Below are 27,187 nucleotides of genomic sequence, written 5' to 3'. Positions count from 1 at the left end.
CTAGGGGTAAACTAATATTTCAACCTCTGGCCATGTTGTTTCACTTCTTAAGGTAATTATCCTATTTGAATGATTTTGTTTAAATGCTTCCTTCCAGTTTGCTTTAGGGGAGAAAAAGCATGGAAGTGTCTTCTGGACAGTCGCACCTAAGAGTTGTTCTTTGTTGTTGTTGTTTCGGTTTGTTTTTAACCTGTAAACAAGAACCCTTATTAGACTCCAACTACTGCCCATCAGCATGGAAAAGGCTAAAAGTAATTATATTTGAGGATTAGGTCTCAAGAGACGTTGGGTCTTTCAGCTTTTTAATTCTGTTGATCACACTTTTCTGTTCTGTGTGCCATAAAACTAATAAAATTTAAATATTCTATAAAAGTGATCTGTGATGGATGAAGGTAAGAAACTCATCAGGTGGCTCAGTTTATCTATGATTTTTAGAGTATTAAAAATCTCCATAAAGAAAGTCTTAAATGCTTCCATCCATCTCACATTATGTATACATCATCTTGATCAGGAAGTTGTTCTTAGCAATAAAACTGCTATCTAGCTAGCTGTGAGCACATTGCCTTCAGAGGGCTTCTCTTTAATGGATGGCATGGAAAACTCTTCCAAGGCCAAAACACATGAAGAAGATTTATTAATCCTGTAGTCTCTGTCACTCGTGATAATGTTTATAATCCATAAGCCTTACATCATATCTAACATCCCAAGTAACAAATGCATCTCTAGGAGATGAACAATAAATCCTCTGTGCACTCTGTTCCCAACTCCTCCATCTCAGTGAGGAAGCCCTGGAATTTGTGCAGCTCCATTCGTCTTCCCTGGTTCCTCCTTCTTCTTACACTGGTTGGGAATGACCCTACGTCATCCTTCTTGGACATCCTTCCTCCAAAACCATCAGTATTTGTCGCTATATTTGCAGTCTGGGTAGCGGTAGGCAAAACGTGAATCGCAAGACCGCAAAGGCTTCAGAAGCTGTGCCAACTTTGCCATTGCCTCATTGACATCCTGGTCATCAGCGAGGCCCTCTGCGCAGTGCTGTAGGAAGCTGTCTATTTTCTCCTGTACAGGTGGTAGGAATTTCCCTTTCAGGAGCTTCGGCAAAAGCTCTTGACACACCATGACAAGGCTCTGCTTCTCTCTGATGGAGTTACAGGACACAAATGCAGACTGGCAGTCCACAGTCAAGCAGCTAAAGATATCCTTATACTCCTGTTGGCCATCAAATGGTTGGCTCCCTGATAAAGATAATTAAAACAGTTGTTAGAAAGATGGGAGCAAATTGATGCATAATCACATATGTCTGTACCTCTGAATTAATACATGGGTTTATTACTCCCTAAGGGATACTACTGTCTTTCACTTCAAAGTACACTGTGTAGCAATTTGTGTATGGGGTTTTTCCTACTGAAATACATGTATCTTGCTGAATGACAGAGCTCTACTGAACTGCCTTGCAGAGGAAATGGAGAGATGTCTGTTGGGTCAGAGTGGTGCAGAAGAAATGAGTAAAACCTGAGCAATAATGCGGAACATGGAGTTCATAGAGAAACCACTACAAATAGTCAAAACCGTATTTTTTGCATGTTACCAAACCTCATTAAATTGCAAAAACAGCTCATCCAGCTGGAGTCAAGACAACCATAGTATCTGGTGGGACAAGAAAAAAACACTGAGTGGAAAATCCTCTGACAACTCGTCCTGAATATTTGAGATACATTCATCCCAATGTTTAAGTTGAGCAAAGGTCTTCTGAAAGACTGAACACTCAAAATTGTTAAATAATAATATTCTTTGGAATATTCTTTGACTAGTTCTGCTTCCAGCAGTAGACCAGTCTAACCCATGGAAAGTGAATAGCAATCCTTCATTTTAAGCAAAACTGACAAAAGAGGGATTTTGTTATCACTGTATTAATACTATTAGTTACTGTGGTAAATACACCTTAAAAGACTCAGTGCTGTGCTTGAAGTAAATGAACCTATGAAGAATCTCTTTCTAAATACTGACATTTGCGTGATAAATGTTTTACAAAAGAGAAATAATGTAGTGAATGCATAACGGAGAGCACTCTGGATGCTGCTGCCCACTATGGAGGGGAAGATGCAGAACTGAGACCCACATGTCATGCAGACCATCCATCGAACATCACTCCACTGAAGGCACAAGCAAAATGCCTGCTGCTTTCCCTGCTTGGGGCCAGGATGGCAGGCACTGCCTCTTACTGCTGGTAAATCTCTCCTTGAACTTTATGTTTTTTAAGCTTAGTAAGTGAAGTTTGTTTGATTAAAAAATAAATAAATCAGCAGAAGGGCTGGACATAATAGGTGAATGATTTGGTTTGCCCTGTTGTGCCAAACCCCCCTATGACAGACACATGGGCCCAGAGCCTGCTGAGTACCTTCCTCCTTGTCGATGATGCCCAGAGTGCTGGCATCCCGGATGAACAGATGCCCGTTGCTGAACACGCCAAAGGTGCCAACGTCCACACGGGTGAAGTAGAAGAAATAGTTGAGGTCATTGGTGCCCATGGAGCGGAGGACGGCGAGGAGCTGGAGGGCCAGGTCAGCTGCCACCTCGGGGGCTGCCCTGAAGAAGTCACGCAGTGGCCGGGTGCTGGCACTGACCACCAGCCGCCCACAGGAGCCCAGGTACCGTGGGAAGGGCCACCCCTCCACATCAGGGAAGATCTGCCAGGAGAAGGGAGAGCAGTGCTGACACCTGGCCTTGCTCACCATGATCTCTGCTCATGAGCCCACCTCCCTCCCAGTTGACTTCAAATGCCCCAGCAGCCAGAGGAGGCACTGCTCCATACCACATTTCTCTTTTCTTTTGGCAACTATGGAAGAAGAGTCTGATATTTCAAGATTCGTTCCGTGAAGGAAATTAACTGGAAAGTATAAGACAGTAATAGATTTTGAATTCATTAAATTTTTAGGCACAGAAGGGCTAATTTTAGGTTTCTCTGTGGGGTTTTTGACAGCTCCCTCATGAGAATGGCAAAGCTGACATCACAGCTTGAAGGTGAGGTAAAGCCAGAGTAGTTTTTACTTATTTCTAAGACCCGTATGGCGATATTGTAAGATGAGACTTTGTAGGCTCCCAGATAGAGGTGTTGGATATTTGCTGCACTGGGGACATCTGAATGGAGCTTACAATATCTCTAATGTGCTAGCAGTGAAGCTGCCCTATAACTTTTGTCCCAGGAAGGAAACCACTTAACCACTCCACTGAGCATCGTTCCCCCTCCCTGGGTAGAGAAGCACAGTGGCTTGAGGCAGGTGGAAAAACCTGCATCACATCACAAAGGGATGCAAGAAATAACAGTGACAGCTAGAAGAGAGATTGTGATGAGGATATTCCTTTGGAGGGACCTATAAGGGAAGAGACAAGACCATCATGTTCCAGGAGTGGACCAGAGAAGCTCTCTACCTTCAAACTCAGAGCTCAGTTGTATGTGGGATTCAACCAAACACCTTGGCAGAGCTGTGGTCTGCCATGGAACTAGCAATCAGAAGTATGGAAACATTAGTAACAGCCATGGCACAGTGAGCCTGAGAACTGTGGGCCCTGTGAATACGTTTCACCAGAATGCTGCATCTTGACTTCACATGCGAAAACATGATCTCTCGTGCTCTGAATTTTATAAACAGGCTGTGATTTTGCGTAATATATTATCAATTGCAAACATGACACTGAAACACTGAAGATGCGTAAAACCCTGTCTTTCACACTGCACTATTGTAATAACCCATCTGGCTCTGATTTATTTCAGGGGTTGGGCATCTGTATCTCTCAGCAACTTCACAGGCTGATGCAAGGAGCCTGCAGGAGGCTGTCTGGCTTCAATCATCCAGCCCCATAGAAGACACGTGCCATGAAGAGAGCTTGCAAAGAGCAGCAAGGACTGGAGCGCATCTCATACTTGCAAGGAGCTGTGGGGTAATATTTCCAGCCAGAGAAGATGGTACCTACCTGTAAGAGGATAGGGTGTGAATTAACTGATAGTGTGTACAGGAGACGCAGCTTGTCCTGGTCGGTGAGGTGGTCCATGTAGATGCTGCCAGCATCTGGCACTTCAGCGTAGCGCCGCACAATCCGGTCCAGGAGACGCTGGGATGGGCAGCGCAACATGGGGCTGGACAGACCCTGGTGAAGGGGAAAAATATGAGAAGGGTGTTTATCTCCCAGAATAAGATACCACAGGTTTTGGAAATGGCACCCAACCTTTACGTCATGGCCATGGCCTCCACCAACACAATTTCCCTCCTTGCTGAGCTCTGTGCTCCTGCCTCCAGCCTTGGCAGCACCACTGGCCTGCTGCTGCCTCTCCTTTTCTCTGCTAGTGAGTCATATCCCTCTTCAAACAAGTCTTCAAAGTGCTTCCCTGCTTGCTTAACCTACAGATGGCGTTCTTGAAAATACTCTTTGTTAGGGTCAGTAAACGTGCTTTAAAACTGTAAATAAACATTGTACATAGGTACCAGCACATGATATATTATTTCTCTGATAAACTTATGCATTAGCTATCAGAAACAAATTTGAATAACCTGGGCATATTTTCCAGTAACTACCAGCAATGAGCAAAGAAATGTTGGGCTAATGGCTTCAGCGTCACTGTATTTCATCTTTTAATTTGGGGCTTGAATGTGTAAAATTGTAGTATGTGGCCTACGGCTGAGATAAATGGCATATACATTTATACCTGTGTTGTAGAAAAAGACCTTTTTTTTTCTTTAAGTCAGTGTTTAATTGCCAAGGGGAGGTGATGTGGGGAGGGCTCCTGACAGCATTGCAGAAATGCAGCCCTGCTGTTCCTCTGTTGGAGTGGGGCTTTTGCTGTCTCTTCCTACCAAATGATCTGAGTAGCCAAATTTATCTTTTGGATTTACTTTCTAATTTGGTGGCTGTGAGATATTCTTCAGAGGACAGGGCATTTGTGCTCACATGTGCTGCCTGCTGTTCTTCATGCTGGGAGCAAAAATTTGGCTCAGGATCTCCCCAAATCATTTGGTAGCTCTGAGGCAGGTCTCTCACAGTTCCTCCTGCACAAACTGTTCATTTTTGGATTTAGTGCACCCTCAGTAAATTTGCAGACAACACCAAGTTGGGAGGGAGTGTTGATCTGCTGAAGGTTAGAAAGACACTACAGAAGGATCTGGATAGACTGGATCGATGGGCCAAGGTAAACTTTATGAGTTCCAATAAGGCCAAGTGTTGGGTCCTGCATTTTGGCCACAACAACCCCAGGCAACCCTGCAAGCTTGGGGAGGAGCATCTGGAAAACTGCCTGATGGAAAGGGACCTTGGTGTGCTGATGGACAGTTGGCTGAATATGAGCCAGCAGTGTGCCCAGGTGGCCAAGAAGGCCAATGGCATCCTGGCCTGTATCAGGAATGGTGTGGTGAGCAGGACTAGGAAAGTCATCCTGTCCCTATACTTAGCACTGGTGAGGCCTCACCTCCAGTACTGCATTCAGTTTTGGGCACCTCAGTACAGAAAAAATGTTGAGGTGCTGGAGCAGGTCCAAAGAAGGGCAACAAGGCTTTCTGGCTTCTCATGACTAAAGCAGTGACCAACACCTGATTAAAGCTCGGTTATTTCCCTTCTCCATTGGCACAGAGCTGGTGAGTGGGGTTTCAGCTTGGCGCCATGTAAGCACAGGGGAGTGCATGAAGAGCACTCAGCCCTAGCTTCCAGCCCTAGCACCTCCCACTGAGCCAAGCAACATCCCAGATGCTCATCCGCTGGTGCTGCTACATATATTTCAACTACTGGTGCAGCTTCCAACAGTTTAATGACACCCTTGGTCCATAATAACTGGGTGGTGGGGTCTTTTGGATTTGGCAGAGCTACAAGACTGTAGAAAGTTTGGCATCTGCACTAGCGTTTCAGCAGAGCAGGGCCCTTGCTTCCAGCAGAATGATGGAAACATACCTACAGCCATAGCTGTAAAACTGTCAGACAGAAACTGCCAATGGAAGAAAAATTTGAAGAATGTATACTTGAAGACATTGAAGAAGTTGATTTATCTTAGAATATCTCATATCCTTTGCAGTGTCTTATCACCCTGGAGAATAAATCTTGACAGGCAGCCTAACATCTTGTGATTGATATGGAAAGCTTCTTATTTACTTTGATTAAATTTCTACATTTTGTAATGTACAGTTTGATAATGAGTACTTCCTTCAGTGCCTACCTACACTCAACCATGATTTCTATTCCCTACTGCATAACATGTGATCTGTGTTAAACTCCTGTGTATGCATATGGATGCAGATCTCATGTCTATGTACCCAGAATCCATCAGATAGGATGAAAAGATGACCTCTGGAAGACGTATTTTCTTCACTTTGCTTTCTATTCAGCCAGTCTGAGGGAAAGCAGCACAGCCCAAGAGCACTGCTCAGTGCCGCTCCATGCACCACTGACTGGATACAGCTTCACCAAATCAGGGGATGAACCCAGCAGGAAACTCCTGTTGTAGGTGATGAAGCACATACAGCTCCTGTCCACTTGAAGCTAAGGGTTTTGTTCACCCCCAAAAAGAGAAAATGAGGCTGCCCTATAAAGCTGTGGATCTCATCCCCTCTACAGACAACCACTGCTACTGCCTTTGCATGTTTTCCAATCCATGCTTTGTAGCCAGGGTTATAACTTTTCCTGCAGGCAATCTATGCTGAAACTAGGCCACGTTTTTGTTGTTGTTCCCCTCCAACAGGGTGCACCAACCATGTGGTTTGCAGTGGCAAGCTTTTGGTTCAACATGTAGGTAAAGCAGTGTATGGTGGTGCTGTTGCATGCGTAATAACATCCAGAATGGGCAACAGCACAAAGCCTGAGCTGAGCTCCACTCACAGCAGGGTTTTAGTAGTGAAGGCTTTGCTGCCTCTGATAGCAATTTTCATTGTGATGGGTGAAATAATCAATGTGGCAGCTCTGCTGGTAGCTGGGGCAGGCAGGGCAGGCAGTGTAAAGTGGAAAAGCTTCACTTCATGGCCTGTCATCCCGATTTGAGGATGTGGAGGGTTGCTGTGATTCCCTGTTACAAAAGACAAAATTACTTCAGCCCAATAGCTTGTCTCAGTGCCAATACTGCAGTCAGGGGAGTGCAGGAACCCTTGGGTAACCATAGGATCATGAAACAGTGTGGGAATTGCATTAGGCACCAGCAGCGTACTCACTGCTAGCACCTCCAAAAAATGCCAGAAAAGTAGTGCTACAGGAAAGAATTCATAGTGGCTTACTGTATCCCAAGAAGCCCCCTCTGATGGCTCATGCTAGACTGCATTTTATGAGGTGCTCCTGTGGCTGTGGGCAAGTTGGACCAAGTGGGACCAATGTGCTCCTCTGCAAAGGTTTTCCATGAAGTGGAAAATCTAAAGTAACATGCCTGTAGCACACAGCAAAGCTTAGCAGTGTGGTGGTGTCCAGACAACAGAAAGCTGTTGTCTTTTTAGGAAAAAAAACAAAACCAAACAAGTCCCTTTCTCTTCCCTCTTTAAAGGGAGGATGATGCTCACACAATGAAAGAAAAGAGAGGAGAAGAACTGGAATAATCCTTCCTCACCTCACAGGGGCTCATTCGCCCCCACCCTGTGCCAACTGTTAGTAAAATGCTTTGCTGTTGTTTGAAAGGGGGATGTATGTGTATTTGAGGAAGGTGGTTTTGCTCTCAGGAGCCACTCAGCACACAGAATCACAGGGATTGGAAGAGACCTCTGGAAATCATTAGGTCCAACCTCCTGCTAAAGCAGGCTCCCTACAGCAGGTTGCACAGGCAAGTATCCAGGTGTGTCCTAAATATCTCCAGAGAAGGAGACTCCACAACATCTGAGCAGCCTGTTCCTATGCTCAGTCACTCTCACATTAAAGAAGTTTTTCTTCACATCTGTACATTAATACCTGTGTTGCAGTTTATGTCCCTTACACCTTGTTCTGTTGCTGCACACCTCCAAAAAGAGCCCAGGCACCAATGAAAAGAGTTCACCATCAGCCTGCAGAAGAAGCCAGGAGAACTACTCTTGCCATTCTGAGGTAAAACCAAGAGTCCATGCCCGACCTACCTGCAGCACAGGGTACTCTGGGCCTCATCTTTGTGCCCCAGGAAGGAACAGAGCCTGTGCTGGCTCCTGTGCATCCCCATGGGCTGCCCTGGTTTCATAGTGGAGCACTAACCTGCACCAAGTCGGGTGTGAGGCGCTTGGCCCGCAGCCACTTCTGGAAGCGGTGGGTACGGCGCAGGGCCTGCTCCAGGCTGCACGTCTTGGTCTTCAGCAGGGAGGTGCAGATGCGCTGGTCAGCCCGGTCATGCTGGTATTTGGTGGTTAGGCGGGTGATGTCGACCATCCGCCAGCTCTGTGCATCGTCGGTGTAGTTGCCCAAGTAGCTGAGCAGGTAGCTGGGGGGCAGCTTTAAATGAGAAGAAAGCCAGGTGTCAAACCTGCCAAACCAAAACGAGAGCCCCACGGAGAGCGGGTTAACAGACCTCACTAACGCCCACCGCGCCAGCGCGACCACCACTTTGCCCTTAGGAACCGTGGGGCACTGCAGAAATCTCACAGGAGAGATTTGGGGTATTTTGAGGGTAGTAACCATTATCACCACCAGGGCACCTCTTCCTAAGCCATGGGCAAGGCCTAGGTGGGTTTGACTGTGGTCTCATGTGCCCCCAGTGAGAAGAGTGGGTGGAAATGTGCTTGGAGAAAATGTCCACATTCATTCCTCACTTAACAATATTCCTTGCTATGCAGATGCCCTGAGAGGGAGAGGAGAGAGAGAAGTCAACATTTGGGCCACATGAAGAGTAAGAAAGAAGGGAGAAGGCTCAGGGTTTTGGTTAAGAGGGAATTTCTGATGTTTTGAGATTTCCTAGACTGAGAAGGAAATTGGCCAAAAAGAGGAATAATCAACATTTTAAGTATTCTGCAGAGTAAAAGCATCTGATAATAAATGTGTTTGGAATGATCAGAATGACCTTTCTGAGGTGGTGGCATGGTCGTTGCACCAACCTTGCCAGAGTTCAAGAAGTGTCTAGACAATTGCCTCAGATATTTGGTCTGATTTTTGGGTGGTCCTGTGTGGAGCTTGGAGTTGGATGCAGTAATGCATATGGGTGCCTTCCAGTGCAGGATAATCTATGATTCTATGATTTCCTTGATTTTGATGCATGATAGACAGGTGTAATGTTTTTTCATTAATCACAGAATCATAGAATAACAAAAAGATAGAATGGGTTGGGTAAAAAGAACCAGAATGATCATCTAGGTCCACCCCCCTGCCATGAGCAGGGTTGCCAACAACTAAATCAGGCACTAGATCAGGTTGCCCATGGCACCATCCAACCTGGCCTTGCACTAATGCTGAAATACAGATCATATAAGATAGCATGACCAGCAGGATGGGGGAGGTGATTCTGCCTCTCTACTCTGCTTTTTTGAGACCCCACCTGGAGTATAGTGTCTGGTTTTGAAACCTGCAAAATAAGAAGGACATCAACTGGTTGGAGCAGGTCCAGAGGAAGGCCATGAAGATGTTTAGAGAGCTGGAGCACTTCCCCTGTGAGGACAGGCTGAGAGAGGTGGGGCTCTTCAGCCTTCAGAAAAGAAGGCTTTGAGGAGACTGTATACCAGCCTTCCAGTACCTGAAGAAAGCCTACAGGAAAACTGGGGGGGAGGGGGGGGGAGTTTTTATAAGGGCAGGTAGTGGCAGGATGAGGGGAAATGCTTTTAAACTGGAGGAGTATAGATTTGGACTAGATATTAGGAAGAAATTCTTTATTGTGATGGTGGTGAGACACTGGAACAGGTTGCCCAGTGAGGGCTGTGGATGCCCCCTCTCTGGAAGCACTCAAGGCCAAGCTGGATGAGGCTTTGAGCAACCTGGTCTAGTGGGAGACGTCCCTTCCTATAGCAGGGAATTGGAACTGGGTGATCTTAAAGGTCCCTTCCAACCCAAACCATTCTATGATTTTATGATTCTATGATTTTGTTTGAAGTTTCCAATGCCATTGACAAGTATGTAGGAAAAAAACTTTGATATAATGACTGAGTGCTTTTCTCAGCTACAAAGCCTTCTGTGGCACTCAGCCAGTTTTTCTGGACAGGTCACAGCTCTGGGCAGCCACCTTCCTTCCACCTCTTGGGATGAGGCCAGAGGAGGAGGCTCAGATGGGGGTGCCTGGCTACCTGGTGCAGTCCCCATGATCAGGAACTCCCTTGCTATAAGGGGAGAAGTAGGACGTGGGGTGAAAACCAGTGCCAGAGTCATCATGCGCCTCAGACACAGCCAGCAGGATTTTAGCAGCTGGGATGCAAGACCTTCCCGTACAGAAGTGTTTGGGGATCTTGGCGGGATAAGGAGGGGACACTGTGCCAGGCGCATGGCGCTGCTGTGGCCATAAGCACTATGCACCAGAATGCTCCCCCTGCACAGGCCCCAGAGGGGAGTGTTCGGGCCAGCCAGTTAGGCTGTGATGATGTTTTTTTGGGCAGCCCCCACAGTCCTGCCTGAGTGGTGCTTTCTGTAAGCTCATTGGCAAGATGTGAGAGCGCAGCCGAATCCCAGCCTTCAGCACAGCCAGCGGCTGAACTGGCTGCCCCTGGGGTCTCCTAATTATACACTGCCAGAGCGTGTAAGAAAGCATTTCTTAATTTAATCTCACTATAAATTAAAGCTGATGATAGCTCAGAAGTGAAACAGGAGAGGCAAGGGGTGCCCTTCAGGAGCAGCTAGCTGCCGATAAATGAAAAGGCGCTAATGAGGCCGAGGGTTGAAAATAATTTTTCTTTTTGACTTCCAGTTGGGAACTCCACACTGAGAAATGCTGAGGGGGTTCATTAGCTTTCCTCCTCTCTAACTTTACCCTTCAAGGATCAGTGTGCATGGCCTCTTTCTGCTCCCAAGAACTGGTGGTTTCTTGTGCCAGGGGTGCTCTGGGACACAGAAATGGACCAGCTCCTTCTGCAGCCAGCATCTGGCCCCATGCCGAGGTCAGGGCATTTTAGACTTTGGGGCAATTTGCCCAATATGAAATCAGAGCTTCCCTATGATCTGAGTATCTGACCTAAAATGAACTCCCTCCCTCCTTTTTCTTTTTTTTTTTTTTTTTTAATAATTTTTTTGGCTGGTTGTGAGATTGGACCAAAGAGCAGAGAGTGGTTTGCTTTGCGTCACGACCCCTCCCAGTGCCTAATCTACAAGACAGGCACAGCGTGCCAGGCACGTACAGGAAAGAGATGGCTACAGGCTGGGGCTTTCTTTCCTGTTCTCTCTCTCTCTTTTTTTTTTTTTTTTTTAAATTAAGCACAAACGTTCCTTGTGACTTGGCTCATGACCATCTCAGGGGAGCTCACGTCAGGCAGGCACCAGTGCAGAGCCGCCTCCTGCAGCCGTCAGTGCCAGGATGCATGATGCAGTGCAGAGCCCAGTTCTGGGCATACAGAACTGGGAGAGCTCTTTCTCCAGGGCTGCCAGGGGGTCCCAGTTGGTGTCATGGCCACACTGTGCTTGGCATCATTTCCAGGCAGCTTGATGATGCTGGCCTGGCACACATGCTGGATGCCTATGAGATGTGTCACTGTATTGTGCCACAGCAGTAAATCAGCCTCGTGCAGAGCCTCGTCGCTCAGGGCCAGATTGGGCTTAGCGAAGATGCTCTATGAGATCTGCATGAAGAGTTGATTTGCCAGCTGTAGGGTTTGGGTCAGCCCAGAAATGAACAAGGGAGAATATCATACTTGCTTTTCATTATCCCAGATGATACCAAGTCTTTTGTTTCAGCCAAAATAGTTTTGCTTATTTTTGGAGCACTGAATATTTCAAACATTTATATTAAATAAGTGTTTAAAAAAATAAGAAAGAAAGGTTATATTAAAAAACCAAACAAACAAACAAAAACCCCACAAACATTCCAGCTTTTTCAAACTTTTCCAGTAGTTTTGGCCCAAACTAGTTACCATTGTTGACACAAAGCTGCCCCAAACCCTGACATGGGTAGGGTTGCCCCTCACCAGCTCAGGCTGCCCAGGGCCCCATCCAACCTGGCCTTGAATGCCTGCAGGGATGGGGCACCACAGCTTCTCTGGGCAGCTGTGCCAGCGCCTCACCACCCTCTGGGCAAAAAATTTCCTCCTCATGTCTAACCTCAATCTACCCTCTTTTAGATTAAAAACATTTCCCCTTGTCCTATCACTATCTGCCTGTGTAAAAAGTTGATTTCCTTCCTATTTATAAGCACTTTTTTAAGTACTGGGAGGCCACAATGAGCACTCCTCAGAGCCTTCTCTTCTCCAGACTAAATAAGCCCAGTTCCCTCAGCCTGTCTTCATAGGAGTGGTGCTCCAGCCCTCTGAGCATCACATCAATGTAGCATGTGCAAGTGCAAATCAAGAAAGAAATCCACCTTTGTGAATACAGGAAAAGGTACATGGGAGTGGATCTAGGAGTGCCTCCAAAATTCTCCACTTTTGCCCCAGATTCTGACTGCTTCAGGAATAGAACAGGGGGACACATTTTTTCCCTGCCTTCCTCAGTGCTGCTGGACGTTTCTGCATACCCTCCTATTACCTGCAGCATGAACACAGGGTCAGGAAGCTTGGGGGCACTGGAGCAGAAGGGAGCACTGGACACAGTGTGATGGCATGGAGACCTCATCCTGAGCCTCCTGGCTTTACTGTGCTGCATTTCTTGGAGTCACTCCACATAAAAAGGGTGGTTTGCCCAATGTCTTACTGCTCATATTACAGCATTAAGAATACAATTTTGCTATAGTCATTCCTTCTCTCCCAGGTTTTTATATCCATGAAAGAAAGTGCATCCGGCTCTATAAAAGAACTTTCATCCGGCTCTATAAATCTCATCAGACCCAATAAACCCTTCCTCTGCCAAGTGCTGCCTTTTACTTTCTCCTCAAACATACCCGTGATATTTTCCTCCCACCAGCAGATGCGCTCTGCTTTGATCCTCAAGTTGCTTGGAGCAGCCTGATGTGGGCAGTGGACATCCTATCAACCTGGAGGCAATTCTGCACATACATGTTCTTGCAGCTGGTGCAAGGTGGAACGTTTGTAGCTAACATATCTAACTGGGAGAACGCAAAGCAAATCTCATCTCACCTTTCTCAGCTGCTCATAGCACCATACTTCCAGTGATACTGAAGCACACTGATTTCTCCCCCCTCCCACCCTTCCCCCATCACTGTCCTGAGGTCTTTCAGAGACACACCGTGCAGAGAGCCTTTCACTCATGCTTTCAAGTTCTGGTTCAGCTGAAGGCTGATCAGGTCTGCATGGCTATAAGAAAAAACAGAGACAGAGCAGCAGCAAACAGACATTAATTAAAATATGAGGTGCTGCAGCGGCAGCCTGGTAGTAAGTTATCTTTCCATTGGCTTCCAATAAAGTACTGGGAAATGCTAACAGGCAGCTTTCAAGTTACTATGCAGAAAACAACTGTGCCGAGTTTCTGACCTTATTTCTTCCTTAAAGAACTTCTTGCAAATGGACGTCCCAATGCAGGCGTTGCATTTATCAAGTCCCAGGAAAGTGCGGCCAAAGCTGTAGCTGGGTCTGACGTGGGGCACAGATGGTGAAGCTGTTGATGCTGCGGAAGGGTTAGAGCTCCGAGCCAAAACCAGGAGCAGCATCAACCAATCTGCAACTCTGGAGCAAAGGCAGCACATCCAACGCCCCATCTACAATAGCGGAGAGCTCTGCCTGTTGCTGCCCCTCTGCAGGCTCCCAGTCCACTCCAGTGATCTCAGCCCAACGCGGTGAGCCCTGAAGCATAACCAGATGAGGGACATGCGGCCGCAGCCCCCATCCTGCCAGCTGCTCTCTGGTTCTACCGGTGTGAGGTTTGGGTGGGGGAGATATGGTGCAGGGTGGGGAGAAGGAAACACATGGAGGATGCAGATAACTTGGGTTGCCGTGGTTACCTTTCCTCTCCTTGCAGCAGCTGCTTCGGCCCCACTGACCCTCCCATTGGCGGGCTGGGAAAACAAGGCAGAGTAGCGCTCATCCACACTTTGCACAGACAAACGGAGGATATCCTGCTGCTGGAGCAAAGGGCAAGTGCAGGACACTCGGTGATTGAGAAGGAATAATAATGTGCCAGGAATACATATTTAATCTGAGTCTCGGCCCTTTGCAGTGCTTCATTCTTGGAGACTTGCAGTGACACACAGATGGACTTCTTGGATTCTCACTTGGCTTGGTTTCCCCCTTAGAGAAACACCAAAAAACTCTGCTGGTGTTGTCTCTTGGTGCTAAAGCAGACTGTAGTGTCTCCTGCTGTAGGATGTGGGGTAGCTTGAAGCTGAAAGGAACAAGCAGCTCAGCTAACATGCCAGTGGTCAAGTTATGTCCCAAACTAGAGCTTTGCAGAAAGTCTTTTAAGTGCCCAATAGCCCTGACATTGGGAATAAGCTAGAGGGAGGGTTGGGACTAATGCAACAGCTTGCCAGAGGCTCCCAACACACTTATAAACCAGTAATCACACCCACAGACTGCTCGCCTTTGGCCAAAGTTATGAGGGTTACAGACACTGCTGGCTCTCCAACCTAGCCTGGAGCAGGACTGAGGCTGGGCACCAGAAGTGCTGGCAGAGGCAACTCTGGCTGACGTACTTCTGTATCCTTGTGGGAAGGCAGCTTCTCCTCCCCTTTGCATGAGCAAAAGAGTGATGATGGCATTTAGGGTTTGTCTGCCAGGGAGCAGCCCAGCAAGGATGACGAGCACTGCAGAGAAGGCAGGGGATGCCTTGCACTCTGCCAGCTGCAGAGGAAAGAGGCCGTGCTGTTCTGTTACACGAGCATTCAGCACGCAACACAGTTCTGCACATCCACATTTGGCTGTGTGCTCTTTGGAATCTGCAGGTGAGAGCATCCACACTAGAGCCAAATGCTCACATCCAGAAGTTTATCCCATTCCGTGTGAGGTGGCTGCTGTCCCCCTGTAGACATCAGCTCTTTGCACTGCACCCTGCCAGCAGCTCTGCATCACCCATCAGCTTAGCACTGCTCCTACCCCTCTGTTCTCTGGATGTTACCAAAATTAAACACCAGCAATCTGTCTTCATCTTCACTACATCATATATAAAGCCCATATCCCTCAGTTTCTCAACATTCTTCAGTCTTCATCTTTTTCCCGATAATTTTAAGAAGGTTGACTCCAGGCTGCCAGCTCTGTGTCCCAAGGAAAGGGGAAGGTCTTCAGCCCTGGCCCATAGCTAACCCCAGGCACCCCAGTGCTCTGACATGAAAACTGCACCGACAGCAGTTTCTCTACTGTTAATGCTCTCTGGATGACCAAGCTGTTCATGCACTCTTGATTGATTTAGAAACACATATACCAGTGCTCATATTTCCCAAGGAAGAGCACATGAGATTGAATTTTCCTGAAGTACACCTGTGTCACCCCAACATGTTACAAAAGCAGCTTTTTGTTCAAAAAAGTGGGAACAAGTTCATTGTAGCAACGCCAAAAGCTTTTCCATGGCATTTGCACTTGCCCCCATGATCTGAGCTCCTTGTTCTGCCAAGCACTATTGTTCAGCCTTGGCTGTCACTGAGCAAAGTTGAGGTGCATAGGAAACAGTCTTGAAAATGAAGCTTGGAAAATTATACATAAATCTCTGAGCTAGTCTAAGATGGTAGCCAGAAAATGGTAGCTTGCCATATATTGAGAGAATTGCTGTGTTTTTGAAAGAAACCTCTTTCAAAGAGCTTTGTTGCCTCCATCCTAGTGATATGGCAATTGGATGTCATTATCAAACAGCTGTCTTCTAAATCCTCTGCCTATGCCAGGCAGAAGTAGCAGGTCAGGTTTACAAGGTGCTGGTCACAGTGAGATCTGAGCCCACGAGATCCACACAGAGCCTTGTAGCGAGACAGTTCCACGCAACAATATGCACAGAGCAATGTTGTGCTTGCTGAGTGTAGAATCATAGAATCATTAAGGTTGGAAGGACCACTAAGATCACCCAGTCCAACCATCAGCCCATCCCCACCATGCCCACTGCCCACATCCCTCAGTGCTACATCCACACAGCTCTGGAATACCTACAGGGATGTGACTGCACCACCTCCCTGCGCAGCCTGTGCCGCTACCTAACTGCTCTTACTGAGAAGAAACCTTTCCTAATGTCCAACTGGAACCTCACCTGGCACAACATAAGTCCATTACCTCTCATTCTAAGCAAGAGAAGCCAACATCTAGTATGATGTCTCCTGCAGATCTTATGGAACAGCTTAAGCTATACTCTCCTACAATGGCAGGTATTTGTCAGTATGCACAAATCTGATCTGATTTTCCAGAAATAGACCCTCACAGCCCTCACCGAACCCACCAACCAAGCTCAGCACCACTTCCTTTCACCTCCATCCTTCTCCCACCTTCACCCAAGTGAAAGTTCAGACGGCTTTGCAGATGAGCAATCCTCTTTAACTATTTAATTAACTGATGGATGAGGTCACTCAATGCTTCAGAACCAGGTGGATGCAGAGGAGCAGGATGTGCAGCAGCACCACTGCTCCTCAGTGCACGTCCCCAGCAGGGCTCTTGTTGCTCTTCGCCTCATTTCCCTCACTGTTCCCTCACCAGGTTTCCTGCTGCAAAAGGGCCCTCTCAGCAAGCACGGGGTTGCTCAGCAACAGAGAACTGCCTGGTGGGATACAGGATGGCTGTGTTGCTCTGCCAGGCACAGGAAAGAAGAAAATACAGGAAAAACCAAACTTTGTCTGGAAAAGGAGAGGCTGCTGCTTTTCCTGATGTTCCTGGTGGGTTGTGCTGCTCTCAGGGCCTGATAAGCCCTTGGCGGCTGCTCAGAGCAGTGCTGCAGGATGAGGGGGAGGTCCTGCAGGGTGTGGTGCAGCAGGACTGCTTTTAATTGTGATTTTCATTAATCGCATCCAAGATAATCGTTAAACTATTGCTGAGCAACCGGCACGGGCTTGGTTCCGAGGCGCTTATCATTTCCATCCCATTTCAGGCTGGATGTGTGGATTAATAGGCAGAACAGCTTGACACATTTGCAATTTGTTCAAAATGAAAAATACATCTTTTTCAGCACTACAGAACTCACAGTGTTTGGAAAGATGCAATCATTTCCTCTTCTTGTTTGTTTGTTGTTTGTTTGTTCTTTTGTTTTTGTTTTTTTTTTTTTAACTTTTTTTTGTGATTGTGAAAGAAACATCTGTTTTGGAGTGATCTGCAATACAGAATTTCTGTTCCATTTGGACTAGAAATGGACAAATTCTGCTACGGGATCTTGCTCTCCCTTTTTCTCTTGCTGAAAGAGAAAAGACAGAGGGAGAGGAGGAGAAGCAAGCAAGCAAACTCAAGCCACTGCCCACAATATAAACAAAGGCAGAAAAAGTGGCCGCTGAGGTGTGGGTGGTGTCGAGCACCAGGGCTGAGTGGGTAGAGTGTGTTTTCACGGCCATTCACTATAAGAAGATTTGACGTTGCGAGAGTATGGATTTTTCTACCTTTTGAATCAATGAAGATAATAAAACGCAAACAAAAATTTGACCTTTTTTTTTTTTTTTTTTTGCCTCTCCAGGAAATAGTGCCTATTGTTTGCCAAGCCTAGATATAATTCAACAGAAGCATCAATAATCTACTCTATTATTAATATAAGAAAACAGTTGCTGTTCTATATCTACAGTATTTTTTATACTTCCTGGCTCCTTCTGCTGCTGCAGACCAGGAAGCCCGCTGCTTGGAAATCTCTGCCTCTGCACACTGGTAGGCAGCTGGAAGCAAAAGTCAGCTAGAAGAAAAGCCTCGGCCTCTGTGGCTGGCAGATAAGGGCAGTTCTTTTTTGTAAGAGGCTGAAATGTCAGCACAAAAGGCCACCAAATGCTACCAGCTACAGTGCTGCCTGTGGCATTTAGGGAAGATCATGCAGAGCAGCAAGAAGTATAGAAGATCCTGGATTTCAGTTCATCAGTGTCTACAGGCAGAAAAAGAAACACTGGGATCTTGAGCCTAGAGGAAAATGATAGTGAAAGGGAAATTGGTTGCAGACCAGATCCCTTGGAAGGGGTGGGGGTGATACTGGTTACTCCCTGCACAAACTGTGCAGAAGAGAGTTGAGGAGGAGCCACCTGGAAGGGTAGCAAAGCTCACCAGCAAGGAGCACTCATCCTCTACTGCGTGCCCCTGGAATACACTCAGCCCCACGGTGCCTTGCACATCCCCAGCCCACCTGCTTGCAGCAGAAGCACTGGTGTGTGCAGCAGGATTTCCTCTGGCAGAGCTGTGACAAGGAAACAAAGGGTCTGTCTGGGGCCAAATACATAAATGAAAATTATCCTCTTTCAAGAAGATGAGAAATATTTTCATGTCATGAAGTTTTCCAGAAGAGAAAGACCTACCAGAGATATTTTTCTTGGATGGATGCTATTGAGCCTGTGTCCAAACCACTAAATGGATTACAAATAATACAGACTTTTAGGTGCCATAACTTCACATTTTCTATCAAATTCATCTGTGAAGCAGAAGCAGGACAAAACAGGGTCATCTAAAATAAAAACAGCATGGCAGGAACATGCTCTTCGAATGGGCTGGCTAATGAACCACGGCTACTGAAATAGCATCCAAAGTGAAAGACATTTAAAATATTGGTATGGAAGGATTCCTTCTGAACTAGTCACTGAGTAAAGGAAAAACAACAGTATGCAGGGGAAGAAAAGAGTGTTGGAGACACTTGATCCAGTGGCAGACAAACTTATCAAACCACGTGTTTCCTTTTAGGTACTCATTGTTTGTTCCCATTTATCTTGTTTGCCAGATTGGAATCCCTGACTCTTTTCTCTTTTCTTTTCTTTTCTTTTCTTTTCTTTTCTTTTCTTTTCTTTTCTTTTCTTTTCTTTTCTTTTCTTTTCTTTTCTTTTCTTTTCTTTTCTTTTCTTTTCTTTTCTTTTCTTTTCTTTTCTTTTCTTCCCTTCCCTTCCCTTCCCTTCCCTTCCCTTCCCTTCCCTTCCCTTCCCTTCCCTTCCCTTCCCTTCCCTTCCCTTCCCTTCCCTTCCCTTCCCTTCCCTTCCCTTCCCTTCCCTTCCCTTCCCTTCCCTTCCCTTCCCTTCCCTTCCCTTCCCTTCCCTTCCCTTCCCTTCCCTTCCCTTCCCTTCTTTGGGTGATAGTACATTTATCTGTGCTTTTTATCATTTGTGTTATTGCAGCTGTCTGAATTCAAGGAGAGGTCAGGCAGTTTGCAAGAATGACATTAAGACTTCTTTGAGTAACCTCGGAAGTGATCTTTGCCAACCCAATACTAGGAGTAAAATCAGATCTGAATTTAATTCATCTTACGAATATTAAAAAATATAATACAAACACTACAGTTGCACTTTAGGCAGTGAGATTTGTTTTTCATATATACCAAAGGATACAATTCCATAGTCACCACACAACTGCTATTTATAGGTCATAGTAGTGAGGACACTTTGAATCAGGGGAGGGTCAAGTTGGGTGTTAGGAAAAAGTTCTTCACCAGGGGGCACTGGGCATGGAGCAGGCTCACCAGGGCAGTGGGCATGGACCCAGGTTGACAGAGTTCAAGGAGTGGTTGGACACTACTCTCAGACACTGCTGTTTGAATTTGGGTGGCCCTTTGTGGAGTTGGACTCCTGTGGGTGCCTTCAAGCTCAGGATATTCCATGGGTCCATGATTAACTATTTTTGATATTCAGATATCTAATCCTGGTCAAGTGCGATCAGAGCTGATACGGACCTGGTGTGGATGTGCTCTGGTGCAAAAATTAACTAGTTCTTAAAATCTGGCTAATCAAGAGGTGTTATTAATTGGAAAGAGAAGCAAATTAAGACATAAAAAAAATATTGATTTTCCTTGTATTTTTCATCTCTCTCTTAAAACCTTGACTTTTATTCTCCTCTACCAATAAATCTGGTGGGTTTTTGTTGTTGTTGTTCTGGTACCTAGAAGTCTGCTGTAGGCCACCTCCTTTCTCTTCATCTATTTTGTCCCTATGTCTTCCTCCTTGCATTCCATAAGAAATAACAATCAAATTGAACAGAGACTCCTCCAAAGCCCCTCAAGCCCAAGCAGATTGCTAATAGCTGGGAAGACTTTTTGTCATGTAAGTGTCTGTGTCCAGGACTTGAGCAAGTAGAGCAGTTGAGAATGTACATAAGCTACATTTGTTAGCACTCATGGAGGACTCTGGCACGTGTTTTGGTGCTTTACTACTTTGGGGTTTACGTGTCTGGATCCAGATTTTTTGGGGTTGGCACCAAAAGCCCTGTTAATGAAGCAGGGTAAATGAATCAGTTCCCCAGATGTGATTTAACCTCAGATCGGGTTCGGTTATGAGCCAAAAGTGAATCTGAATGGCTCGTGCTCCATGAGCCGTGGCTAACCCAAGCCTGTACAGACACTGTAACAGAGCACCTTTATAAGCTTGTGACACACATTCCTACACCTTGGCAGATTAGAGGGGAAAAAAAGAAAAATGTTTATTTAGGAGGAGACAACAAACCTGTATGAGAAGGGTATTCCACCAATGAAGGAACATAATCTTCTGCTCTTCTCCTTCCCCTTGTTAACTTCCTTGTATTTATTTATTTTATTTTGTTGTAACTTTTAGCATTCTTAAAGTAAATCAGTGAGTACTCTGAAGTGTTAGAAAATGGAGTGTACATACACATGCATGCATGCACTGATTCACAAGGTTGGTGGATTACTCTTGCTTGCATTCCAAGTAACTTGGTAACTGCATTGTTGGCACCAAAGGCAACTGGAAGCAAAAAATCAAGAAAGGGTTAATTTTAAAAAAAAAGAAAAGAAAAGAAAAGGAAAAGAAAAAAGAAAAAAAAGAAAAGAGAGAAAAGAGGGAGAGAGAAGCAAACTTTGTCTTGTTTGCACTGATCTTACATCAGTTTCCATGGAAATGAAAGTAGAACAAGCCAAGAGCAGTGGTGCAGCCAACTTCAGCTCTTGGCTTCTAGTTCTTGCTTCTGTTTCCATGGAAATAGATGCCAAATCAGCGAAAAATAAGGTAACTTGTTTTAAAATACTAGAGTTTTAAAGGCTTGTCCTCATTTAACCTCCGTCATGAAGATAGCTGGTGAGGGGAGTCAGCCAGCAACTAAATGAAAACTTTCAGAGACTCTTTCAGCTGCAGAGTGCTTGTTGAACTCCATAGAATGAATTCATGGGACAGCTACCAATCTTTAGGAATGCTTTGCCATTTTTATCTGTGCTGTAAAAGGAAAACACACAACAAAAAACAACACATTTTTCTATTGGCTTGGATAGCCCCAGTAGTTTCTGGGAGGTCAGGCTTATGAGCAACTCCTGTGCATGTAACCATGCAGCTGCCTCCTTTGCCTCCAGCAGTTCAGACAAAGAAATCCATGGTTTCCCCAGAGCTACAACACACAATCTACCCCCACTCCAATAGCATGTACATAAGCTATAAGCAAAGTTTCAAGAGGGAAGCAAAGAGGGATAAGCTTGGGGAATTCCTGACAGTGTTTTACAACAAACATCCAACTTTGGTGGGTTTTTTTTTGATCCAAGAAGGCAAAATTTTACTGAGACAGATAAAAGCAGTTGACCATAACCTAATGCTTATAGCAAAATGTGGATAGGGCAATATGGAAATATGAACAGAATCCAACCCAAAAAATCTGTAATTTAAGAGCTGAAATTTCATCCAAAACTCATTTTATTAAAACCAGTTTTAATAGAAATTTGTTTTGAGGGTAAAGGATGGCTTTTGATTCTGAGGGAACCATCTGTACAGAAGAGCTCTTTGTGGTGGGAAGTTGTGTCAGGACAGGGGTGAGAATCACATCCTCAAACCTATTGTTATTTGAGCTGCTCATAAATAGGGGTTGCTCCCCAGTATCCTCCATTTCCTTCTACCTCCACATCTTTACTTTTTCTACTTTACTTGTATTCTCTTCATACATCTCCCTAACAAGCTGCAAACACACCCTAAGTCAATGGATGATATCACTGGTTCCTTATGGGTCCTTTTTTGGTAGCAGCTTGTCTTTCGAAGTCGAAGTATAGGTTTATATTAAAAAAAAAACAAAACAAAAAAAAAACCAAAAAACCTCTTGACTGGTATTTGGGGAGAGATAAATGCAATTCTAATGAGATGTTTCTTCATTCACAGAATTACTTTTTTTTCCCTTGAATGACACAAATACTGCTCTTGCAAGGGCACGTGCTTCAGTTCACACACTGCATATATTCCCTTGGGCTGCTGAGGGAATAAATAAATGAAGAGTGCAGGCCAATTTAATTTTAAATTAGTGGATTGAGTCTGGACTGGGGCCCCACTCTTGTTCATTTTGGGTATTATAAGGCCTGCGTTCATTTTCAGATTGGTTTCTGTGGATCTTCTTTGAAGAAATCCCAAGAAACATCAAGACCTTCAAGAAAGTGCCAAAAAAAAAAAAAAACCAACACCCAAAAAACCCAAAACTATCAAAAAACAAGCCTTAGATTATGTTGCAATGAAAAAAAAGTTCAAGAAGGCAGAAGAAAAGCCAAATTATCCATTCTAAGGGATGGATGAGAGTGCCACTGTTCACTCATATGTTTGTAGTTCAACTTGCAATTTACCTTTTTGACTTCCATTTACACAACAGCTCAGCGTGCTCCAGGTTTGCACCAGTGCTTTAGGGCCTCCCAGTCATTACCCCATGTAAACCTTGACTTGCAATGGTTAAATCACAGACAGTGTAATGGGGGCTATTTGCCAATTCTTCTGCAAACAGCTCATAGCATGACTCAAGGGCTCATGAGAACAAACTACAAGAACAGCGTGCTGTGCAGCCAAAAACAAGGCAGAAAAAAAAAACAACAAAAAAGAGCAAGGTCTGACATGCGGTCCTCGCAGCTAAAATCACACGCCCACACTTTTCTATGAGTTTTGTAACGTTGGCAGAATGGCCCTGCTCCAGAAGGGCTCTTCTACAAGGCACCTGTGTTGCTGGATGGTGACTGAATTATGTAACTCCAAAAGTAATGCTTCCTATTTATTTCCATGGAAACAACAGCAGATACAAAGAGGACAATAGCACTATTTGAAAAAATTCTCAGCTGAAAAAAAAAAAAAAAAAAATTCAAAAATCTCCACCATTAGCTATATGTTTTTGCCATCAGTAAGAAAAAGCCTGCATGTCATGCTCGTAACAATCTGCGCCAGCACAAGTGAACCACCGTCATTGTCACCACTGCTGAACTGTACCACCCACCACCTCACTGTGCTCACATCCACTGCTTCGTGTCCAGAAATGTTCAGTAAGTATCGATGAATGTCAGTGGGTGTCATTTTTTTCTGCAGGTAGGAATTCAGTGACACACTTTTGCTTCATACGAACTTGTCAGATAGAGTTTTGTCAGACTGCCCCTCTGCTGCCATCTTTCACACATGTAGTGGGATATTGGTGGGAAAGTTCAGTCTCTACTGCCACATCACAAACATCTGCCTCTGATGTTGTGAGCCAACATACAAAATAGGATGCATTACTTTTGGAGCAGCCTCTGTACATGCAAATACGTTGTCACACACATCCCTACCAGTACTGTACTCGGCAGGACATGGGGACACTGGGACAGCAACGGCCGAGCACCCTAGGATGCTCTCCACTGCTCCTTAGTCTTGCTGGTTCTGGTTCCAGGCACATGCCCCTCTTGCAGTGTTCTCCAAATGTTTACAGATTTTCACAGTATCTGCAAAAATGTTGAGTTGAAAGTCTAATTTGCTCATGAACCAGGATCATAGGGACTGTCAGAGAGTGAAAGGCACTCTACCTTTGTTTATAGCTCCTTCAGCCATGATTGGATAAGGCTGCCTTGTTTATGGTTCGCATCATGCACCTGCACAGCTTATTAATCTTATTGTTTCAACTAATGCTTTTAATTCTGGAGGCTTTTGAATTGGAAACAGAAGACCCATAGCGTTCACAGCACAGATGGGAGATAATCATAGAGCAGGGTCAATGAGACTATTTCCAGGAAAATGCTGAAGGCATTATTTGGCATTAACAAAGAAAGGGATAATTAGAAAATATGCAAAGAAGGCTTTATTCCTGTAATTAATTTCAAAGTTAGAAGTTCCCTAGTGCTCTTCTGTTCAAAAGTGACAGTACATGAACCACTGCAAAGGAGATATATCTTAATCACAAATCAAAAATGGGAAAAATTGAAACTTGTGTTTCCTCTGACTGTAGAATAAAAAGCTGCAGTCAGCAGTTAGTGTGTATTCCAAACCTACATGAAGAAAATACAATTATAAATAGGTATTGACATGTTGTATGTAAGGCAAGAGGATGATGTATCCAGACTTGGTTTCCTGGGAGACTGGGCATTCCTCTCCAGAGAGAAATAATGCTCAGAAGTAACTGATAGCTTCAGGCTGCACCCATGTTTGCAGCTGCTTTTTTGAACTAATTTTCTACAATTACTATCAGACCACTGATGGCAGAAATGATGGGAGAAGAGCTTAGCAAAATTCCTCTGTCTCCCGTCATTTTGACAATGTCAGAAGCATTTCTGAACAAGTCTAAATAGCTCTTCTCAAGGAATGCCATCAGCCACAGACACTGCGGTTTTAGCATTGCTCCCATCTGGATCTTCAGCTTTTTAACAGGTAACCTTTATATTTTGCTGTACAGCGAGATCAACAGCAAAGGAAATTGGATTGTTCAGGTCTCTATATAGTTTTTCCCTTATGGCCCCCCAGTCTATGGCAAATCAAATGTTCAAGAAGCTGCAATATTTTTTGGTGCAAAACTTGCAAATTTGCCAGCCTTGCTATGAAATCTCCACTGTTTTACATAGAGATCCTGCATCCTCTCAAGGTAGCTGATGCACATAGAGCCAGGCGCTTCATATCAAACTGCTCAAGTTTACTGGTTGGTTTTTTTTTTTTTGTTTGTTTTTTTTGGCTGTTTGTTTATATTGTCAGCTTTACAATTAGGCTTTTTAGTTTAATTTAGGTCAATTGATTTGTTGGCTTGATACTGTGTGCAGTGCTGGCTTGGTGGATGACCAATGCATGTGAAAACAACTCCTGTCCTGTCTCCTCACACCATGAAGAACTCGTGTCCTGCACACACTTCCAAGTTCACATTTATGTACGTGTTTTAAAGACTGACTGTAGAACAACCAACCTTCCAGATGCCATGCAACATATACATATTTATGTGTATCACTATTCACTCAGCAAAATTTTGCACATATACGTGCTCTTTGTGTTATGAACTTCACCCTCATTTGCTCATTAGGCGTCTATCATTGAAAACTAGCTTTCTCTACCTCTAAACTCTTACATGTTGGCAGGTGACCTTGGCATTTTGCTTTGCAGTTGGAACCAAATGTACATAAAGGTAAGAAGATTACATACAGTTTTCCATGTGTTGTTTTTTGTTTGGTTGGTTGGGTTTTTTTTACAAATTCCACTGAAAAACTATTCTTCTTTTATACTTGCTACCTTGTTTTAGCTTCTTCTCTGAGGTTCCTTTGCTTAACACAAAGAAATGTATGCATGACCTTATCAAAGTGTTATTCACAGCAATTCAGAATATGCAGTTAGCACTGACTGATGGCATCGTTACACTGAATGTGTACTTCTTAATGCACAGAATGTCTTTCTTTAAACAACAGCTTCCTTTTCTGTTCCTTGCTAATTGCTAAATTCTGTTTTCAGTGCATGAGCTGCAGCACAGCTCTGAAGCTAATATTTCCCTATAAATTATCTTAGAAATATATCTTACGTATGCAGGAGTTACGAAATTAATTGTGTGTCCCTTGAAGGCATATCCTATGGAAATGCCAATGCTTCTTTTATCTCAGAACCTTATCCAAGGAACATTCTTGTATTTACCATCCAAATCACTTCAGTGATGGCTTAACTGAAGACACATGAATCACTCTCCTCTTTCCAATGAAATGACTCTCTCCTGACATATTGGGTTCAGTCTTGTTCTTGAACTCAAGCTAGGAAAGCTGTCCTGCTCAGTGCCTTCAGCCAGTGGTTGGTCTTGCATACATTGCTTTGGGTCACAGCAGGTGCCACAAAGGACCCAAGTGCTGAGATGATGCCTCCACCCCACAGCTGAGGAGAGCATTAGCCCCAGCTGGGGACCATCAGGCTGGGAAGACTCTTCCATGAGGAGGGGGACACCATTGCACACACAGGCAAGCATGGTGCATAGGCTCAGCAGTGAGAGGACTTATCCTTGTGGTATTGCAGGGCTGCTGTCACACACAGATACCTTAAAGTCCTATACGTTTTTTCAAGTTTGGATCAGCAGCTTTGCCTCAGTGTTTAAGGTTTCTCTTCATAATGCAACTGTGAAAGGTCCCCTCTGAATTCCACCATATGCCTTGTCATGTTTTGAGTTTTCTACATGTCTTCATCTATTTCTTTGCGTTTTGTGAAAGACGCTATTTCTCAGTCCTTATTGTTTTGGAGATGAAATGTGAATATATACGTAGTTTTTGAGTTATTCACATGCTTCTTTTCTAATTACACTTTATTAATAGTGATGGGAAAGAATGTCTTAAATTTTAAATATACGATCTATGCTATGAAGTGTCACTAATTTTATTTGAGTTATATTAATAAATGAAGTTTGCAAAAAGCCTTAAGGCTTTTATTTTATTCTACTTAAATATAGAGATCAAGTACTGGAGGTGCCTTATAAAAACACAGAAAAAGACAAAAGGAGCAAGAGACCTGTTAGGTGAAATAGCCATAGCAATTGTGAGGCTCAAAAATATGTAGTTTCCCAAAATATTTAGATTTTATTCTAACACAGGAAAATATCTTTGTTTAGAACACAATGTAAAGACATGACAGGATATAAAGCCATTCTTTCACAGCCTGTGTAAGACATGTTATCACAAGCCACTGTTGTTCTAAAGCAAAAGCCTCCAATTCAACTTAGTCATATGACTATTAATGTAAATTCTATGAAACATACAAAAAGATATTGGTGCAAGTCAAAGTATAGAAAGTAATCTGAAAACATAACATTTGGCTAAACTGCTTTTGAAACCTACACATTCAGAACTTTCCAGCTGTTGATCACACTTTAAGGTGAATTTTTTGTGTAAGTCTTGAACCTTTTGATTGCCTTCCAAATCATCACTGGGAGTTACAAATTTAAAAAAAAAAAAAAGGGAAGTAGCAAGGTTTAAATTA

General features: G+C 44.5%; 1 protein-coding gene across 3 annotated transcripts; it reads right to left on the bottom strand.

Annotated features, from left to right (window-relative positions):
- Positions 1–285: 285 nt before the first annotated feature.
- On the bottom strand, positions 286–13,841 carry DIPK2B (divergent protein kinase domain 2B). 3 transcript variants are annotated; one of them, XM_015884053.3, is made up of 5 exons: positions 13,467–13,841; positions 8,176–8,440; positions 3,973–4,146; positions 2,399–2,687; positions 286–1,235 (listed from the first exon to the last, which is right to left on the bottom strand). In XM_015884053.3, the coding sequence occupies exons 1-5, from the start codon at positions 13,688–13,690 to the stop codon at positions 895–897; spliced, it is 1,293 nt and encodes a 430-aa protein (XP_015739539.2). In that variant the 5' UTR covers positions 13,691–13,841; the 3' UTR covers positions 286–894. The 3 variants fall into 3 exon arrangements, with proteins under 3 accessions (XP_015739539.2, XP_085405047.1, XP_085405056.1); XM_085548921.1 differs by having other exon boundaries at positions 8,176–8,409; XM_085548930.1 differs by lacking the exon at positions 13,467–13,841 and adding an exon at positions 12,917–13,042 and having other exon boundaries at positions 8,176–8,409.
- Positions 13,842–27,187: the final 13,346 nt, after the last annotated feature.

Source organism: Coturnix japonica, chromosome 1 (assembly GCF_054131305.1).
Source record: "Coturnix japonica strain WE chromosome 1, WE-NBRP24, whole genome shotgun sequence".
Lineage (NCBI taxonomy): Eukaryota > Metazoa > Chordata > Aves > Galliformes > Phasianidae > Coturnix > Coturnix japonica.
This window is presented reverse-complemented; position numbering and strand designations above follow the sequence as displayed.

Coding starts and splice junctions, on each gene's coding strand:
- DIPK2B (XM_015884053.3), bottom strand. CDS start 13,690: ATGGGGCGTTGGATGTGCTGCCTTTGCTCCAGAGTTGCAGATTGGTTG. Junction 2,688..3,972: donor CACACCCTATCCTCTTACAG/GTAGGTACCATC, acceptor TTCTCCTGGCAG/ATCTTCCCTGATGTGGAGGG. Junction 1,236..2,398: donor CATCATCGACAAGGAGGAAG/GTACTCAGCAGG, acceptor TATCTTTATCAG/GGAGCCAACCATTTGATGGC.